The 21,974-nt window shown below is 34.4% G+C and overlaps 2 protein-coding genes across 6 annotated transcripts; one reads left to right on the plus strand and one right to left on the minus strand.

The window, feature by feature from the left end:
- Positions 1–1,512: 1,512 nt before the first annotated feature.
- Positions 1,513–13,887, plus strand: LOC121728416 (receptor expression-enhancing protein 5-like). Of its 5 annotated transcripts, XM_042116604.1 has the most exons (6): positions 1,514–1,747; positions 1,818–2,050; positions 7,362–7,485; positions 7,810–7,918; positions 9,308–9,341; positions 13,526–13,887. In XM_042116604.1, exons 1-4 carry the CDS (start codon positions 1,618–1,620, stop codon positions 7,911–7,913), a joined length of 591 nt encoding a protein of 196 aa, XP_041972538.1. In that variant the 5' UTR covers positions 1,514–1,617; the 3' UTR covers positions 7,914–7,918; positions 9,308–9,341; positions 13,526–13,887. The 5 variants fall into 5 exon arrangements, with proteins under 5 accessions (XP_041972539.1, XP_041972538.1, XP_041972537.1 ...); XM_042116603.1 differs by lacking the exon at positions 9,308–9,341; XM_042116608.1 differs by lacking the exon at positions 7,810–7,918.
- Positions 13,888–14,926: 1,039 nt separating this feature from the next.
- Positions 14,927–16,081, minus strand: LOC121728417 (probable 28S ribosomal protein S16, mitochondrial). Its single transcript, XM_042116609.1, has 3 exons — positions 15,911–16,081; positions 15,549–15,708; positions 14,927–15,087 (listed from the first exon to the last, which is right to left on the minus strand). The coding sequence occupies exons 1-3, from the start codon at positions 16,025–16,027 to the stop codon at positions 14,969–14,971; spliced, it is 396 nt and encodes a 131-aa protein (XP_041972543.1). The 5' UTR covers positions 16,028–16,081; the 3' UTR covers positions 14,927–14,968.
- Positions 16,082–21,974: the final 5,893 nt, after the last annotated feature.

Consider the following 21,974-nt stretch of genomic DNA (forward strand, 5'->3'; position numbering starts at 1 on the left):
CAAATATTGACTATCGAATTAATTACTTAAAATTGCTACGTCAGACAATTTTATGGTTAATTCAAACGAAAATCGCCGGCAGCTGAATATTTGCAGGTGGAAATGTCGTCTACGCGACGCCCTAGGATACATTGAGCGCGAAGTAGGGCTATATTGGTTATAGCTTATATCGCTGGCTGACGGGCTTTCCACCCGCATATTAACGACTGACGGTGGTCTTTATTATTAAAAAGGTATCAACATTCACCTGTATAAATTTTGTACGGTATGAAATGACGTAAGTTCGGGAGTAAGGCACCTGGCCAGTGGCCCAAAACTTGATATAGGTCAGTTAACTAAAGCTGGCAAGTTCACAGTACTCACACTTATGCAATTTCACTATACAGTATGTTTAAAAATATATAATACTAGACATATCGAGCGGCTTCACCCACGTACGGCGTAAATTAGATATTTCACAGACAAATCACAAAAGACAATCCACAAAAATAGCCTATGATCCTTCAAGTGCTCTACTTCTTATCTGTGCCAAATAACATAAAAATTGCTCCAGTAGTTCGTGACAGCCCTTTCAAATAATGTCCCTTTTTTCAACATTTTCCTCTATTTCTTCGCTCCTATTAGTCTCAGCGTAATAAAATATAGCCAATAGCCTTCCTCAATAAATGGACTTCCTCAAAAATAAATCGGATCAGTAGTTCCTGAGATTAGCGCATTCAAACAAACAAACAAACTTTTCCGCTTTATAATAATAAGTATAGAATTATAAATCACAGACATCGATCAAGATAGATACCGCATGTGTATGTACTTCGCGTGCCATATCGCGTTCCCAAACGACGAGCAATGCTCGTCTTTCGAAAGTCTGTTCTTTAGTCTGCTACCAGAATAGGACGTCAATTGGAAGTTTCAATACCGTATGTCTAAATGCCTAAAAGTGCCGTATTGAGCTGTAGAAATTCAAATGAAAGCCTTGACCTAGTTAATAGACACGTTTCTTATCATCGGTACGTCACAGTTGGTATGAAAAAAGTGAAACGCTCGTTTTCATACAGTTAATGGAGCGACATACGGTATCTATCTTGATCTATGTGTGTGGTATAGACGTTTGCATCATGATAAAAATTGGACCCGCGCGCCGATCACACGTGACTGACTTGTAAGTTGTAACATCTCGCTGTATTTATAAACAGTAGCAAAAGAAAAACAATAATTGTCCCCTTCACGCTCATAATATGATAGACCGCGCGCGAGAGAGACTGGTAGACTTTTTATGATGCGTATGCAGCACGACGTCACGCCGCGCACAGACACTACACAAGCGCAATGTGTAAATGTGTTGATTGTGCCAGCTTTAGTTAACTGACCTATACCAACCAAAAGTAAAAATATTATATGCTCTATTTTTAACATGGCAACACCAACAGACACTCAAATATTTTTGTCAGTTGTCAGCAGTGGTTGTCAACTTTCATTTCTGACAACATTGAATGACGTTTCAACTTTAAGTTGAACGTCATTCAATATTGACTGTCATCGAGTCGTGGCCGCCTCGAATCTTGCTGCAGTGCCAAAAATTTCATAGAAATAGCCCTAGGCGCACATTTTATATTCAAAATGAGTAACAAATTGCAAGAATACAAAGCCACGATAGAGCGCAATCTTTCGGACAAAAGCAAGCCGTGGACCAAATACTTCGAGCTGGCCGAAGCGAAGACCGGAGTGAATAGATTGTACATATTTATCGGTAAGCATCACTTATTTAATTGAGTTTATTTATAACTTTAGCGGTTGCTTAAATATTTCTTTCGTCGCAGGCTTGGTGGCGTTCACTGCATTATATTTAGTGTTCGGATTCGGCGCGGAGTTGATATGCAACTCGATCGGCTTCGTGTATCCGGCTTATATGTCGATGAAGGCGCTGGAGTCCCCTCAGAAGGACGACGATACGAAGTGGCTGACGTATTGGGTGGTGTACGCCTGCTTCTCGATCGTTGAATACTTCTCCGACTTCATTGTGGGCTGGTTCCCATTGTATTGGCTGATTAAGGTGAGCTAACATATGGCCGTTTTGTCACTTATTTATAACACTATGGACTTACTTTTCATGATACAATCTCCAATGATTCTTCAATACTGTGTGGTTCTTTGTAGCCATCACTTGAACAAAGATACTATTCTGTACTTTGTGATTGAACTATTTATGACATACAGACGAAGTGACTCAAACCACAAAGGTAATTAAGTAGATGTTAGGCATGACTATGTAAAATCTACATTCTTTTAACATTGCAAAGGTTATTGCATAAATTTACTGTGCTACCAAAATATTATATTGGTAACTTTAATGTCATAGTATAATACTAGCTATTTGACCAAGCTTTTCTCGGCATTCGATAAAACAAATAAAATTACATTTTCTTAAAATGATTCCTAGCTAGCTCGATTTATCGCCCCAAAACCAGGGGGTTTTGTATATATAGGGATATATACTAAATTTCATAAACATTGTTAGAGCTGATTCTGAGATTCCAATTCCAAAGAGATATACAATAATTGCTCATTTGAAGATAGGGCAGTTCCATGTAAAAGTCTACCATAAACTAGAAAAATAAATACCTGATTTTGGTATTAAAAATACTTAATTATAGTCACAACATTATGGCACTATTAAGATTTTAAAGAAGCAACAATTTCTAAGCATTACTCTTCTAGCAAAGCTGCCATTTATGAGATGATGTTGTGAGCTTGGCTGAGTGTGATGAAGTTCTGACTTAGTTTTCACGTTATGTATTTTAAATTCTTGTCATATTTTGTTACACACTGATTGTTCAAACAATTAAATACCGATATAGCTTTTGAGATTCGAGAAAATTCATTTTTATTAAGATATAATAGGCTTGTAAGATCACAGTGTCGAGTTGTAGTGTCGGTCACATAAAAATCATTACTTTTGTCTATAACTACAATAAAATTACTTTTACATCAACAAAATTAGAAACTTTCCTACGCTGTCAAGTGTTACTCAAATGATACTGGCATTAAAAATATGTCATATTTTTTTATAACACCTAAATTCTAAAAATATTTTTGTAGTGTCAGTCACATTATTGAGTAGATCACGCCCAAAAGTAGCATTTTCTTTGTTGTTTTTGCTGATAGATGACGAAAACAGCTATAGAAAGCAGAGAGAGAAGCAGAAAGCTAAATTATTATTTTAGGAACCTGCCAGACCACCACAAAGTCAAATAAAATCCAAAATTTTGCTAATCCTAAATTACATAACCTCTAGCTAAATGCCCTGAACCAGGCAGATTGCAAGAAATAAAAGAGCCTTTAAAAAAAAAAAATTTGCCATGTCTGGAAATGGGAAGCAATTGTCACAAAAATCTGGCAGTAGGATATGAGATTATTACAGATATCGCAAGAAAATAAGATAAAATTATTGTTTTTTAAACTTTATTGAACGTAAGATAGACCTGCAGAACTGGAAACCTACTAAAGTAATAGCGACCGAAACTTCATAGTGTCTGGTCGTTCTTACCTCTATAGGGCTCATATAACGGAAAATTTTTAGCTTAAAAAAATGACGAAAGTCTGCCTATCGCTGCCTCTTGGGTTATTATGTTAATAGTTATGTTAATATATTTGACTATTATTACGTTAATATATTTGACTAATTATTAGTGATTTCGTTTTTGTGACGTTTAAGTTCAAAAAAAGCATTTTAATGAATTAACTAATTACTGATTAGCTTTTATATACTTTTAGAGTTTGTGCTGTATGTGCTGAGATACATAAATTTTAAAGTTTAATGTAAAACTATGGACTTTTACCTGCACAAAGTGAGTGTAGTGTCGGTCACGTTTTGGGCTGTAGTGTCGGTCACGATTTCTTTTGCTAATAAATATTTTTTTAAATCACTTACAGGTTATAGGTAACCATTTTATAAGGCATGTATCTAAATCAATATCTGTATATTCCCTTTTCTCGATCATTTTGATTTTTCACCAAAAATACTGACTTGCACACTAATTATGCACCCTAAATTTAAAGTTATTTGCAAAACTGTTTTACTGAACGAATAACTATTATTAAAATTGTATATCTAACAATTCCTTAGTTCAACAAACATACTACAACTTTTTAAAGGAAAACATCACCTAAATTACTTTTAGGAACATCATTTATTCTAAATAAAACCCAATTTAATCTGTTATGTTCATATAATTAAGAACACATAAAAATCATCAAGTACTAACTTAACATGGACTAAACTTTGGCACAGTGAATGGTAACTCAGTTTATAAACAATAATAATAAACAATCGGCAAAAAGCGAGTCGGATTCACGCACAAAGTGTTCCTAACCGATATATTGCGAAATAATTAAGCCTCCGGCTTAGGAATTGCACTCTAGGGGTTGACAAGCTACTAAAGAAAAAAAAAAAAAAACAACTGGCTTCAATTATGAGTCGACGGAGCCCCGCGACGTGGGGCTCCTACTTCTGGGTGGTTCACAAAAAAATAACCACGATGGCTAACCATCGTAACTATTAATTATTTAAGAGTCATTAATAAATTTATTAACCCATACAATTACAATACAGTAGTTTAATAATTTTTCTTAATTTTTATCAAGAAACCTTGAATCATATAGTTTTGGAATGATAAAATATTTCACCATATCTCATCATAATTACCAAAAATCTTTGTCGCTAACACAGAAATAGATCAAGATATATCTGTGGTCGCTAAAGAGTAAAGAGCGAGCGCAAAGGAGTGAGTGCGGCGTTAGATGAGGCCCCAACATGTTTTTCAGTAAAACAGAGAAACAAAAAGAAAATAAAGTAAAAAAAAAAATTGTTTGTTATTATATTTAGCAATATTCCGCGGAATATTGCTAAAAATAATAAGAAACTAAATTTAAACTATGGATTTCCGCAAAGTAACGCCTTATTCCATTAACTAATTAAAATAAAGTTAGGCTAAAAATATTTTAGTTGCACGATTTGTCAATTTGTAGACTTGTTTTGATAATAGAAATTGATTTTATTGTGGTGCACCTTTCGATATCGTTTTTAGAAATTCCGTTGTAAGATTGTCCAATTTAGAGAGCAAGTTAGTATTTTTGATAAACAATTTAAATTTTAGTTTTACAAATAATATATCCGATGTATGAACCATATTTTTTGTGTGAATTCGGTTATAAAGGTCGTCTCGATTTGTATGATGTTTAGGTTTTTTTTGAAGGGCATGTTCAGTTAACCAATTGTTTTTTTGATCAGTATTAGTTTTTCTGGTATACATTCAGTTAATTTGCGGAGTTAAGGTAGTGTGCTGCAAAATTATTCTGATGTGCATTTAATAATATCCCATTTTATAATAGTTTGTTTCATGCACTTTCCATAAAAATACAAAATAGAGTTACTTAGCACACAGAGAGGAAGATTTACAAACACTCTCGGAAACGACTTCCTTTTGCATGTAGTGTCGGTCACGTTTATGTTTGACTAAATAAATGCTATTTGAAAACAACAGTGTATACCATTTTTTCTACATAAGTTAACTTGTTTTATCTGCTACAAAGCCATCTTAAAATTGATTCTAACAACATGATAGTAACCATAATATATGACAAAATAAAACGCAAGTCGTATCAAATGTAGAGTCAGTCACATATGGAATTGCCCGATATAAGATTATTAATGTTGTTTTGTAACACATCATAACAAACCAAATATTTTAAGGGACTCTGACATATTTTCCTTAAAAATTTGTAAAACAAAATTTTGTTTCGAATCTTGTTTATGACTAATTCATTTTATCACTTGGTTTCAAATTTACTGATAAGATTTAATGATCATTTTAAACAATAGCTTTTGTTGATAACTAATAGCTTGACATTGTATTAATGTAGAATTTGGTGTTTTTATGCCAAGAAAAGGAAAACTATGTTTGTATAAACAATAATAATCTTGTAGTCTTTCCATGTTATTTATGAGCAGCACTGCATCTAACTAAAGAAAATTCTTAATTTTGTACTCACTATAACTCGAGAATGGCCAAACCGATTTTGCTGATTTTAGTCTCAAATAAATCATGAAAGTCCAGAAAAGGTTTATAAGTGACACAAAGTTCGCCGGGACATCTACTTTATAATAATTTCCACAAAGTTTGCTAAAACAAAACAATTTCCTATAATAACCAGTGAGGTGTTATATTTTTTTATACCAATCCATAAAAAAAAACGAGTTTAGGATTTTTTATCAGTGTCACAAATAAAACAAGCAGCAAACTCACCATTACTGGCCATGTCAAGAAAAATCTCACACGTACAGTAATTTTTTGCCTTGTGCCATAAACAGTAACATCGTTTCATTATAATACAAGAGTTATGTGTTATATTAATAACACAGCATAAAAATATCTTAAGAAAGTTATGTGTAGGGAGATCGCATACGACAGACTTTTTGTGCGATCGAGTCTGCGGCGCCCATACAGTTAGCATGGCGCGGCCATATTATCTCCCATAAAGTAATAAACAATTCTCACTTACACCTCAGTTACTTTTATGTCACACAGCAAGGTCCACTTGCACATATCTAGGTCTTTGGCCTTTGCTTAGTTATCATTTTGTCTGTCTTATTATTCATTGTTTTTTTAATAATTTACTAGAATCTAGATGACGCCCGCAACTCATACATTTTTTGGGGATAAAAAGTATCTTATGTCCTTTCCCGGGACTTAAAGTATATTCATATCAAATTTCAGCGAAATTGGTTCAGCGGTTTGAGCGTGAAGAGGTAACAGACAGGAAAACACACTTTCGCATATTTTATGATATTAGTGTGGATAGTATGGATTGTAAGACAATTTAGCACCAACCTATATGTAGGTTTGCCATCCGTCCGGGTTTCCCCAGATTTGTCCTAGTTTGAAGGGCGTCCGGGGACCGTCCGGCGGAGTTTTTGAAAATTGTTCGGGTGAAATCCGGACACTTTTGTCGAAAGAAATCCAACTTTTTAGTCATGCAACAACAAACGAAAGATAAAACCTTGCTAAGCATACACACGGTTTCTTCTTTAATCAAAAAGTACGATTTCAAGGATCAGATTTTAACAAATTCTTGTAATTGGAAAAGGAAGATGTTTTAGCAAAAATTGGCAAAACGTAATTGTAAAATGTTATTTATACTTTTTAAGAGGTATCCGGGGAAATAACCACATTTCGGCTAAATGTCCGGGAATTTTGTCGTGCCTGACCGGCCAAGGCAATTTGAGTGATGGCAACCCTACCTATGTGGAACCATGAGCTTTTTGTGAGTTTCATAAACTAATATGAATCCTTTTACTTTTTCAGTGCATTTTCATAGTCTGGTGCTACATGCCTACTGACTTTAACGGATCCTTGATAATTTACCATCGCATCATTCGTCCGTACTACCAGAAGCACCATGGACGCATTGACGATATGGCTCAGTCAGGTATGTCAAACCTTTATTTGTATTAATTTTTTTAATTCTATTAAATGCATTTTGAGGTAAGATAATTTTTGTTTTTATTGTATAAAGTTCAATGCACTAATCAAGGGCCAAAATATAAACAAATATGCATACATTTTAATGTCATACTTGTATTATAGTAACTCTTATCAATGCTAGATATGGCATTTCTAGATAAACATAGGAGATAAATGATGATTGACATGGTTCTTGTAACGATAATTGCACAATATTAACATAGTTATTATTCTTGTTAAACTATGATTCAATGAAGTAAAGCATGATTCTTTGTTGATTCTTTTCTAGATCTTTTGAAAAAAATCGTTGATGATGCTAACAAAAACATAGATAAAACAATGAAATCCTTCAACAAAGTGATCAAAAAACAAATCGATAAATTTGCAGACTAAATGAGGTAGGTATTAGTTATAAATGCATAGAATAGAATAGAAAGAATAGAAATCATTTATTTGCTGAAATAAGGTACAATATGATGTTAAAGTAATATGATCAAGCTCTCTTATTTTGCCTTTGGGTGGCGTGCAAATTTTATACATTCTAATTTATAATTTATTTACTTATACTAATACTGCTTATAATTATTTGTCCTTTTATCTTATTATATTTTCAAGTATACTATTTCTAATACTTAAATAATTATTATAAAGAACTTAATACAATAATATTATGTCAATTTGTGCTTTTTTTTACATAAACAATTTAAATTTTAGATAATGAACAATATTTATGTCATGAATTATCATCTTATTTTATTTCGATATGATTATTATTATTATTATATTCTAATATAGATATTAATATGTCATATGCTTGTTATGTGCTCGAAAGCTTGTCATAGTTTAGTAATTGTTTTTTGCGTTTGTGGGTTAAGAAAAAATAAACTGTAAGATGGTAAAAATATAAAAATTCTTACTGCACTATTTATACAATTATGTTTTAAATACATTAAACATAATTTCTTGTTACTTACTTGCACCACAACATGTAATTATTATATTTCATTATTGAATAAAAATAAAAACAAAAATTAGCTACCTTTATTAGTTTAATTTTAATGAAAGATTTAAATACTTCAAAGTACCTACATATATACTTATATGATTATTCTTCAAAATTCAAATATTGGATAATAGTACTAATAATTAGTTTTTCTTAGTAATTCTATCTAGAATTTATTTCTCTTTGTTAGCTAACTTAAACAATTACATGAGTCTTCGTGCTTGTGTGAGAAGATTAGATGACTAAGATATTTTTTATTCCATACAATAAACAGTTTGGGCAGAAGTAACAAACCTATATTTGCCAAGTAAGATTTTTTGCCAAATAATTTTATTCTTTAAAATTTAAATTTTATATTACAAAGATTATAGTGTATAGTATAATTGTAAAAATAATTTACCTAATATATTATTTATGTATTAAGTATTGTTAAATAATAGTAATTGTTATAGTGATAGTTGACGAAATGTATTATTATTGGGTTTTTGTGTTTTGGTTCATGCAATGTTTGGCAATTGATTGTGGATACAAAAAAAAGTTTTTTTTCGTGTTTTGTATATTATGTTTATTATTTTGTCCGTTTGCTTTTTATAGCGATAACAAATCTTAAGAGATATATAAATAACTCATCCTTTCATCCTTTGATCATTAGTCATTAGTCATTACATTATTTTAAAATATTTGTATACTTGTAATATTATATGTTATAAGGGTTATATTAGGATATTATTATATTGTATATAGCATAATATATGTATGACCATTGACCACATTTTGTTCATAGGTAAACGGGAGTAAGAGCCTGTATTAGGTACAAAGTAAGTAGAAACAAAAAGTAATCTACTGGCTGTTCTATGCTTAATAATTATATAAATGTTTAATGCAAACGCAAACTGATTCAGTAATAAAAGTCGGCGAAATAATATTTATATTATTTTATTCATTGTAATAATATCAGACTAAAAAGTGAAGACAGAAGACACAGAGTTCGCCAACACGCGTATAGAGTAGTACAGCAGGTACACTGTCACACACACAGATGTAACAAAACTACGCCTTCTAAAGCTGTCATGGACCGTAGTGTTTTGTTTGTAGTGCATAGTCTTTAGCATTAAGAAAAGCTCTGTCTTCACTTATTTGGTATATAAAGTACATTAGAACTCTATTATGTAACCTTTCTTGCTTTTTAATGTATTGTTCTAATATCAGCAAAATAATTAATAAAATTTGTAGTATTGCAGTATCTTATGTCCTATGTTATTTTTCCTCTACGTGAATCTTGCAATCAGCCTTCAGGCTATAAGCAGATGGGATGTTGGTTTCTTAGTGTAGGGTGGTAGTCACAGTGGAATACATCCCTTTATTATTTAGTCAGTCATATGACTGACTGTCCTGGTCAAATATGTCTCGTCTTTTTTTTTAGACGACGATTTATTTCTGGGATTGTGAGCTGTCCAGCTAGAACATTTTGATGGTTCTGGAGTCTACATTTGTATTTGCTAGCATAGGCAGTAATCTCCTTTTTTACTGTTTGCATGTTGAAAGTATCATGTAGCTCTGATGTTCTGAGAAACCATGGTGCATTTGATGCCTGTCTGAGTATGTTGTTTTGGACTCTTTGTATGGTGGATTGGTTGCTAGCACTGGCAGAACCCCAGAGTTTTATGCCATATGTCCAGATTGGCTTTATCACTGTTTTGTACATAAGAATCTTATTTTTCATAGACAGTTTGGAGTTTCGGCCTATCAGCCAATTCAGGCCCCTGATTTTGAAGTTAATTTCGTCCCTTTTGGCTTTTACGCGGTTTTTCCAAGTTAGTCTTCTATCTAGGTGCATTCCCAGATACTTCACAGTGTCTTTGTGTGGCAGTGGTGTGCCGTTTAGAGAGACAGGTGGACAGTCTTCTTTACGGAGGGTGAATGTGACATGAACCGATTTGTTGACACTTGCAGCTATTCTCCATTTTTCTAGCCATTTTTGCACCTTAAGCAGACTTGCTTGTAGCGCTTGTGAAGCTTTAATTGGGCATTTGTTGGAAGCTATAAGAGCAGTATCATCAGCGAAGGTGGCGGTGGTGACATTGGATGTTTCAGGTAAGTCAGATGTAAAGATAAGGTATAGGAAGGGTCCAAGTACCGATCCTTGAGGCACACCTGCTTCTATGTTGTAAAACTGAGATGTAGAGTCGCCTTCTCTTACTTGAAAAATTCTGTTAGATATATAAGATCTCAGAATTCCATAGAACGTGTGGGGTAGTAGAGACTTCATTTTAAATAGCAGCCCTTTGTGCCATACCTTGTCAAAAGCTGCTTGAATATAAAGAAATGCCGATGAGCAATATTCTTTGAGTTCAAAAGACTTTCTGATTCTTCTACATACTCTATGGACTTGTTCTATAATTGAATGATTACTTCGAAAGCCAAATTGGTGGTCGGGTATTATTGACTTCTTATTTGTTTCAGAGATCTGTCTTTGAAGCAGGCATTTCTCAAACAGTTTCGAGAATATCGGCAGCAGGCTAATGGGTCTGTAGGAGGTAACTTCGTGTGGAGGCTTTCCAGGCTTAAGGATCATTATTACTAGAGATACTTTCCACAGGTCAGGAAAGTGGAAAGTACCCTACTTTCAGCATGGCGTTAAAAATCAATGTCAAAAACACTATAGCTTTGCGTGGTAGTTCCTCTAAAACCTTCTTGTCAATTAGGTCAAATCTAGGGGCTTTTTTATTATCCATAGACTTGATGTTTCTTTTGATTTCGCGGGGTGTTACTGGGCTTGGTGGTAGGTCCATCTGGAATTCTTGATCAAGGACTAAATCAATATCAGATTCGTCAGCAGCAGACGACGGGTCCAGCACGCACGGACGGACGGACAGCAGTTCCGCTTTACTTTTCGCCGATTTAGCCCATTCTCCGTCTCGCAATCTCAGTGGCGGCTTATGATGCAGGGTGTTCGGTCGAACATAAGAGATTAAATTAAAAACTGTACTCTTCATACAAATATTATATTCTAGATACTACAATAATTTTGACTTGATATAATAGAAATTTTAATTAGCGTCCACGGCGGTTGTAGGTATAGAAGTGGGGTTCGCGGTGTACCTCGTACCGCGCCGCGAATGTTCTCGTGCATGTGAGTGGGATGGAAGAGCGCCGACGGCCGCGCTCGACGATTGTGTAGGTGTTCGCAGCTAAGGCGCGAGCACAGGGGTCTATCAAAATTTTTGCAGGCTTTCCAGAGTGAATAGTCAGTATCCTTTGTTGCAGTCAGTCCTTCTAGGTAAGTTTCTATCGCCGTATCATTGGCTTCCTAAATTATGATTTTTAATTCTTTATCTGCTTTGTTAAGTGCAGCCTTATCTATAGGGTGTCTACTTATATGCCATACGCGTCGCAGTCTACGTTTCTCCTTCATTTTCTGTCTTATTTTTTCAGAATATACGTTACTTGCTTGTGTACAGTGCCAGCAGTATTTTTGTATCATTGTGGTGATGGTTTTTGCAGCTTTATCAATGTCGGCTTCTGTTTTTAGAGCTATATTTAGGTCTAGCTTGTCATGTATAAGTTCCCGAAAAGACGACCAGTCTGTGCGCTTATTATATAGCTTCGGTGTTCTTGTCACTTTTAACGCTGTAGTGCCGATGGTTAGTAGGACTGGAACGTGGTTTGTGTCAGCATCCAGGCATGTCTCTATGGAGTGATTTACAGAACTTATACCCTTGATGATAAAAAAGTCTATCACATCTGGTAATCTATTTGGGTCAACGGGCCAGTTTGTGGGCTCTACTGTTCAGATCGTGGTAAGTTTGTTCTTATCCAGGCTTTTTTGATGTTACATTTTATTATCACTGCTGCACCTGCATGTGCCGTGCCATCTGGATGGTTGGTGGCATATATTTGGTAGTTCTTTATTTTGACACTGCTGTTTGACGTGAAATGGGTCTCTGCAACAAGTAATATGTCAATGTCATGTGTGTGCAGCAGGACTTCAACTTGGTCTTAATTCGGTGATAACCCGTCCAGGTTCCAGGTTGCTATTTTGAGGGAGGTCATTTTGTTATTTTCGAGACTAGTGTTGTTATGAGGCTAATTAAAGTACTCATTTGTTGAAGGATAAGGTCCATTTTTTCAGTTTGCTTCAGGAATATTTTTTCAATTGTAGGTGTTGTTGTGGGTTCGCCTTCGCGTTCTGCTGTTTTGTTTCCTTTTTTTTTTTAATGTGTTTAGGTAAGTTTGTTCTAATATGCACTACATGGTACTTGCCATTTACATTCTTCACATCTAAATAATTATGTAGAAATTTCATTTTAATGCACTTTACTTAACACTAACATAAGACAATAATTTTCACTGCCATAATATTATTAAGTATTTATTATTTCACCAATAGGACATATTATTACTGCAATGTTTTCACGCTAGAGGCGCAGCACCAGCATAGACAGTAAACAAAAATGTTGTTCAACTTTTGACAATGTTTCTGTCAATATTCTGACATGACGTGTGCAACATGGTCGGATTATTTACCTACTGTATGCGCTAATAGTGCCATCTTTTTCATTATTATTTTTTTTATATTATTTTTGGATTAGCAACATTAACTTTCCATTTCTTCCTTATTTTCTATATTTTATGGACCAAAAGATTTTTATTATATTTTTCAGTATTTTAATACTTCGATCGCGAATTCCAGGAAATGCTATTGTATTCTATTGTTGTCGCGATCACCGACTAATTTCCATTCACATTTCCACATTTAAAAGTGTTGTTAGGTTTACGTAATTGTAAGCAAGTTTTTAAAAAAGCATGATTTAGAAAGTTAGTTGGACCATAATATAATTTTTTTAGATTTTCTGTAATGAAAAAGGTTGACCTTCTCTGTTTTAATGAAGTAAATCTTAAATATTACTAAACTTTTAATTTAAAACATACATTGTTCTAATAATATTGATTGTAGCTCTGAAGCTATATAACTAATTTTTTCTTTTTTTTTCTTTTTCAGCCGGTCGCATAGTAGCAGATGCAGTTAGGAAGAACAATTAATTTTTAAATGGAAGCAGAAAAAGTACAAAACATCTGCACTCGCTTCGATTTCGCTTTGCACGCGCCATTGTTAACTATTTCGATCAACTTGCGTTCAAAGTTATCTTTCCTCTGATAGAACAACATAAGTTTTACTCTCATAAAACTCAGGAAAAATAACATTGAACAGACTGTATATTATTTTGAACTGTACTATGTTGTAGACATTGTAAGTTTTTTTTTTTCGTAAAATTGTGACTGGGTTTTGTATTTTGTAGTTAATATTAGTTAATTTAGGTTTAGTTTATGGATTGGGTTGAAAAAACCTTAAATAAAATTCCTTTAAAATATTGTTTCAACATGAAGCATAAACATGATTTAAGTAATGTTTGATTTATTATGCTCCTGTACACTTTAGGTTTGATCTACTTAGAAATCAATAAAAAATTAGAGATTTTATAGAGACACGCACAATTCGAACATAATATTTGAATAAACACTATATTACGCAAAATAATTTTGGCTGTTTAAAATTATTTCTTACTTATAAAAATCTTAAGCATAAAATTTAGGTGAAGACTTAATAAAAAGGCATTTTTAAAACTTATGGATGAAGACAACAATTTAAATGCTGTGTTCAAATTTGATTGCAACTAGCATAATAAGGAGACACTTTCTGATAAAATGCCGAATAGGCTATTCACAACTTTTTTGACAGATTCTACATACTTGATCTGTCGAGATAATTGGTGGATAGCCTATTCGTCACTTATCAGGAAGTGGTGAAACAGGCCCTAAGACTTGTAAGTATATAGTAACAATTTTGTGACTCTTCTTCTTTTCTTCTAAGGTCAACTGTGTACTTTTCTTCTACCTACGCTCTTGACAATATTTACTTGGTGAAATCTTCACCAGTAACTGTAAAGCATGTTCAGCAGTGGACAGCAATGGGCTGATGATGATGATGATGAACTGAAAAGCAATCTGTACAATTGTTTACAATTTACATAAACTGACTGTTTGGTAATAATTATGTGAACCCAATACATATTTTTATAAACATATTTTAGACGCTTTGAATGTTGCCAATGATGCATTTAATAGTGCACTTTTAATATTGCCATAAATAGATATAAACCCGAAATTCCAGCTTTTTGATATATTATGGTGTGCCTTGTTTTTTGTATACAATATAATAGATGTTTTCACTGAGTATTATTGTTCTTTTACACAAAATAAAGGAATTCACTATTCAATCTTTTATTCTAATTCTTCATATATTTACAGTCCATAATACCCTACTGAATATATTTCTTTTTTGGTAATTTTAACAAATCAACGTCTTTTTAAACTTATAACAGGATTTATAATAAAACAATAGTTAAGACTAAACAATTTACTAACTAACAATGTAACTTATAACCTAAGATTTACTTTCATTTTCTTTCTGAGCTTCCTTTTCTAATGCTTCTCTTTCTTTACTCCTGTTCCTCCAAGCCATCATGTACGTCCGTGGGTGAATAGGGAAGAACCCTGCCAAACCTGAAATAAAATTAACACAATAATCCTTCGATTGTGGATTCTTGGAAATCTATTGTTCTCGCGGCCACATGTGGCAACTTGGGAGTTGAAGTGAATAAAATAAACAACTAACAAGTTAGTATCACTTTGTCATCTCATAAATCCTGCCTCTCTCTGTTGAGGGCTTGTTTAATTTCAAGAAGATATCATATAGCTTAGTAAGAATTATTCTTCTGTAGTATAATCTTTTGAACCAAAAATTTATTTTGTTAAATTTATAATAATAATTAGCATTTGGGTTTCATGTTATGACTGTAAAGAAAAATATATTATTTGTGTTGACACCAAAGCAATAATACATTGTAATAATTCCTCGATAGTGGATTCGTGGAAATATATTGTTATTGAGGTCGAATGTGACCACTTGGGCATTAATATATTGTGTAAAATATAAAATCTTATAGCACTGACTAATAACTTACCAAGCAGTTCACCTACTGGTGTTGTAACATGAGCGCCTTGACCAAGCCAAAACTTTATTCTTTCTAAATTAAGGGCAACCAGTTTCTCATTATTTTGATTTGGCATTGGATCATAGGAACCAAGTTGTTCTATGACTGGCTGCTTATTTACCCGCCTTCGCTGAAATTTAAGTTTGCTTTTAATATTACGAATACAAAGCGACACAATTTAGTATTTTAGTAGTGCGGTTAAGGACTCTATTTCTTAAAAAATAATTTTACTATATATTTTGATTTACCTGAGAACATTAAGTAATAAAAAGGTTAAACAAAAAACAGTCTTAGAAATAGTATAGTAATTTAAATTTCTGAAGAGTACTTACGTGAGTGACTGAAATATGAAAGAACGGTCTATTTGTACAACCCTGGCGAATAAGACGGATGGATTTCGCTGCTCTGGCATAATATAGCCCAGTTCCGCTAGCTGGAGGCAACACCATCTTCAAATTATCAATTATTTAATAAAATTCAACAAAAACAATTTTTGATTTGAGGTTATAATTTGGATTTGACAAATGACATAGGACATTTCTAATTTGACATTTTTTTTTCTTATAATGGCACTTCGGCTATAAGTTATAACCATGGCCAATGTCGAGTATAATATTATGGCGGGAAAACAGTATTCTTTATTACATTTTTTTCTATATTATCGTCAGGTCAGTCAGGTCTAAAGTCTAGTCAAAGTCTAAGTATAAAGTGAATACAGTCAAGAAATCAAGTCGGTCGATTCAGTAAAGTGGTAGACGCTTTACTGAAACTTTCGATGGAGTTTGGGAGGGAACACAAAAGAGCACGTTTCTGGTTATTACATCACTTTCCCACACTTGTGCACGATAAAAGAATATCTAATGGTTAATATCCTACCAATATTAATCTGGGTTTTAATGTGTAAACATTAAAACCCAGATTAACACAATTTTAGGAAAATAATATAAAAACACAATATCACCATTTCACATTCCTCTCAATCTCTAATTTGACAATTGACATTGACACGCATTTTTTTAAGATTATGCGTGTACCTAGTAAAATCATTTATAGACTTAATGGATTATGGACCTAACTAACCAATGATGAAAAACTCAAAGCAGATATCTTACTGCCGCACGCGTTGTGACTTGTGAAGATTCAAATACGGCGAAATTAGGCCGTCTGTTGTTTAGTCTGAATCGAGCGCAGTCACGAACGTGTTGCGTCTTGTCTTATCTAAATAAATTGAAAATGATGCCGTGCGTGTATCGAAAATGTACCAATTATGACTCGAAAGTAAATAAAACACATGGAATCTCTTACCACATGTCTTGATTGCAATAAATACCTCGATTACTTACATTTTCAATTATTTTTTCGAACAATCTGGAAAAAATCGAATTTTCGTCATAGCTCAGGCGAAGAAAGAGACAGCGATACGATTCGACGTTTAAAAATAGAACTGTCTCTTTTATGAAAATGGTTTTTCGTATCTTTTGTTTCACTTATCTGTCAAATTTGTCAATGTTTGCAATTCATAATTTGAAAATTGTTCGGAAGAGATTTAAGCCGGAAAATAGTATGGACGTAACATATCTGTATAGTTAGAATATCATTGGACCTAACATAATAATTTTATTATTATAAACTAAAATTAAAATTATGTAATGTTTTCTCTGGAATCACTGCATTTCACAAAATACCTACATTGTTTACGGCTTACGGTATAATGTATCACGTGGGCTTCGGCCTGACCGAGCATAACACCTTGCTCGGTCGGAAGATCTTCCTTTGTCATATTTTGTGGCCACCACGCATATTCTCACATGTTGTTGAAGACACACTGTTATAATTATTTTAATATCAATATCACCATTATAAAAAATATTTCAAATCAGTTGCAACAATTCCACCAATGTCACACCCTGTATGTTATACCTAATTTAAGTGCGGAACCCAGACAGGTCCGTGGAGTTGACAGGCCTTGTCCCCCGAAATATAACATTCCCTGGCACTTTACACATGGCTTAAGGCATAACTTAATGGATGACATACGGGGTGGGTGGGAAGGACGGCTGGAGTCACGAAACTCTTTTTCCCAAGCGCTGCTGCTGCATACAAAATAGTCAAAAAGATAGACATCACACACCACCCACACAGATTCTGACTGGACACGGCGGATTCGCCTTCTACTTGCACAGATTCAAGTTGAAGGAGGATCCGTCGTGCCTATGTCAGCCAGGAGTTGAGGAGACGGTTCCTCACCTGTTACTCGAGTGTCCAGTTTTTGCTAAAAATAGATATGATATTGAGCAAGAATTGGGCACATCGATGACCGGTGAGAATCTGCCTGCCATCCTGGGGGGAAAGATAGCAACAAGCCCTGACACACTTAGGGGGATGAGAATTAATAATTAAAAAAAAATGGATGACATAGGTCTGGCGATCCCACTGTCTAGCTGGCAGCTATTATAGTAGGTTAGTCACAGAACGATATCTTCTTAAAATCCTTGAAACTCCACCCATACCAGCCTGAGATGATCCCTCTCCACCAAGCCAATGCCACAACATCTAAAGGCAAAGGGGCATCATACCCGAAGACATCGGAAAATGTTGGATCTGCTGGCTACCATACTGGGGTCTGGGACCACTAGAAACAAATTTATTAGGTGGGGTGTTGTAATAGATATGGTAAAACAATGTCAGTAAGATTTTGTTGTAATAAAACTATTTTTTATGGCAGGAACAACTTTTTTTCCAAGAATCCCGGCAAAATGTACGGTACCCGTACAATAAATGAATTTTGGTGCAACGGAGTTGCGTACGTCATCTAGTTAAAGTTAAGTACCTAAAGTGAAGCAAACTTAAACGAGGGCAGTAATATTTAAATTATTCGAGACGCCGGCATGTCTTGCGGGTTTAATCTTTATGAAGAGTCGAGACATGCGTACAACGATGACCTATTATAAGGTTTAGGTTTATCTTGGGATTTCTTGCCCCTTATTTCATCGGCATAAAGGTCCTTATAAGATATTTGGAGGTAAAATATTTCTGGACAGGGCACAAACAGGTGAATTTTTAAATGCTGACGGTGCGTTTACACCTTAAGAGGGTCACCAGAGGTTTATGTTATTTAGGAAAATGTATTCTCAAGGACAAGACTGTTATAATAGTGACGATGCCACGGCTCGCCAAAAAATAATTGATTCTGTGGGTAGTTTGAAAATGTTATTTTTAGGGTTAACTGTACCCAAAGGGTAAAAACGGGACCCTATTACTAAGACTTCGTTATCTGTCCGTCTGTCTGTCCATCTGTCCGTCCGTCTGTCTGTCTCCAGGTTGTATCTCAAGAACCGCTGTAGCTAGAATTCTGAAATTTTCACAGATTGTGTATATCTGTTGCCGCTATAACAACTAATACTGAAAACAAAATAAAATTAATATCTTAGGGGGGCTCCCATACAAAAAACGTGATCTTTTTGGCCCTTTTTGCTCTATATCAATACCAGTGATAACTGGCAAACAGTTGAAATATTATGTACTTAACCTTTTACGTCACGGGCGGGGTCTACGCAGACCCCACGCGCTGTTATTTGACGGTATGTTTTTTAATTGGCAAGTTACGATCACACATCTTTAAACGGCGGATAACGCACGCGTCGGATTTGGTCGAGTTTTTTAATTTAAGCTATTCATGACCCCCCCCTAAGCATAAGTATAAAAAAATTTCTGACTATAATTAATTTCAGATTCCTATTACTGTATACATGGCTGAACTAACTCTACTGGGCTACAGTGGGTTAAAAAATGGATTTCACTGTCGTAAACCTTATGTTCTAAAGAATAAAATGCATTATTAACTCAAAGCTCGATTTTTTGTGGAATAGTATACGAATGCTAAACAGCAGCCAAATCACATTCTTGGGAATAGGCATAATGACTATTTTTTTTCTTATCGGTAATTGAAAGACACTTAAAAAATAGAAACATCGTTGAAAGAATGACTCTGATAGCATAAAAATTCACCGAGATATGACAATTCAAATATCTCATAAAAAAGACATGCCCGAAACGCTCCATACAAAGTGCTACGAAAGTATGACGTCAGTCTTTCGTAGTTTGTACGCATCGGGAGACAACTTTGTTCGACAGGTAGGTGTATTAAATATTGCGTTTATGAAAGTGGTTTCATAACAAAAGTTGCTTTTAATTGCATAAGTTATTGAATTGTATACAAATATTAAGAAATTTAATTGAAAAAAAAATCGACTTGAATATCCAACTTTGAAGGCGCATAACAAAAAAAAAATACAAATGCTATCAAGCTGAAATTTTGGGAACACTTATTTTTTACCGTGATTTCTTTATTTTATTAACAAAATTCGCTAATCTTTGACCTTGTCATCATCCCTATTGGGATCACCCTTTCTATCCAAATCTTCAGAAAACCCCTTTATTCAATTTACCACCATGTTTTAGTCAGCCTATTTTTTAAGATGTTTTCTCTTGGGGATTCGGAACTGAAATCTTTCAGATCTCAGGTTGATAGTAAAATCTTAGAATCAGACTTCTATTAAATTGTTGGCTTTGTTTCATTCAATGTTTAAGATGAGGACATCTATGCTCTTGACTCGTGATCTCTCTGGAAACTGGAATAACGCTTTTGATAATAGTTAATTATTACGTTTTGCACATAGTGATGCAACCGGAGACCTTGAACGCAACTTGAACCAATACGACCTGCAAACAGGCAAACCTTAAAGAAGAGAGCGTATTCCCTCTTAAAAGGCCGGTAAAGCACCTGCAGCTCTTCATATGTTGTGAGTGTCCATGGACGACGGTAGTTGCTTTTTTTTAACGGGCGTTGGCCTACCACACATTCCCACCACTGTATCTCCTGTGCCACCAGGATCGATAGCGGTACAACGGTAGTTGCTTTCCATCAGGTGGCCCGTTTGCTCGTTTGCCCCTTTTAGGGTTCCGTAGTTAACAAGGAACCCTATAAGGGTTTCGGTCTGTCCGTCTGTCTGTCTGCGGTTTTGCTCAGAGACATTAAGAATATTAGTATGGATAAAAAACTCGCAACATGAAAAGACACCTCTTGGTGGTGTGGTAGTGAATAAAGGTGATTTCTTAGATTTTCACAATAATATTTTAGACATTAAAAATGCGTCGATTGTAATTTGGAACACTAATAATAATCGATGAATCTTCGGCACATCTTCGGGTAGTTTTAAATAACTTCAGCAAGTTGAGTCAAGCAAGTCTGTCACCTCAGTCCACACGTGACTACGGACGCTGGAAAGCAGCAGAAAAGTCGGGAAAAGGAAAATTGCTCCGCGACAAAATCCGTAAGTTATTAAAATACCAAAAACCCAACTGGCAACACAAGTCAATTTCTCTACTGTTGTATCTATGGGTCATTTTATAAAATAACATCACGTCTTGTTTCCTGCGATCTAAACGAAATGTTTCAGAAGTTTTAAGTGTCTGTAAATGTTTTTCTATAGTATAGAGTTATAGACTACGAGTATGAAATAACCGATTTTAAGTTTTCTTTTGTTTGAAAGTTTTGTTCTATCATATAATAATAATAGCTCCCACACCGGTTTCGGAGACGGTGGCCGGTTTTATTGAAACCAGGCCAGCTACGCAAGAGTAATTTTATAGTGCCCAAGTGTGTGCGCAGTACACAAGAGCACTCTCTATTCCTTTACTCTCATAACCAAGTGCGACGGAAGACCGACACGACTGGCGAGAGATCAGGCGCAGGACCGGTTTTTTACATGCCCATCCGACACATGAACCATCTTACTTGTCAGACAATCAGGTGATCAGCCTGCATTGTCCTAACCAAACTTGGAATTAACATGTTTCCAACGCGGGAATCGAACCCACGACCTCCGAGTCAAGAGCCGCGCTCTATACCACTAGACCAAGGAGGCGTTCTATCATATTATAATAATGGATGCTGTTAAGCATTGGTGTGTCATCCCACATCGGGCTAGTTTTGAGTAATTGGTGTTATAAGTTTTTTTTGGAATAATCTTTATTTTCTGCTTATTTTAAGCAAAAAAATGTTATTGTGCGGTATCTTTTTTTTTGTTGAAATGCGTAGATTATGATTATGAAAAAACATTTTAATTTTACATTCAGTTTTAAGAGAAAACGTATAAAAATGGTTAATGGAATATTGCTATAGGGCTTATTACATAGCATTAATGTCCTTTGTGCTATTTCACATAAATGCAAAATTCTGATTTGCGCTTTCAATACAAATTTAAGTGCTTTAATTTTAACAAAATGTTATAAAATTACCTTGTCACGCCCAAACCGCTGAACCGATTCTTCTGAAATTTGGTATGGAGATACTTTGAGTCCCGGAAAGGACATAGGGTCCTTTTTATGAAAAAA

Source organism: Aricia agestis, chromosome 6 (assembly GCF_905147365.1).
Source record: "Aricia agestis chromosome 6, ilAriAges1.1, whole genome shotgun sequence".
Taxonomy (NCBI): domain Eukaryota; kingdom Metazoa; phylum Arthropoda; class Insecta; order Lepidoptera; family Lycaenidae; genus Aricia; species Aricia agestis.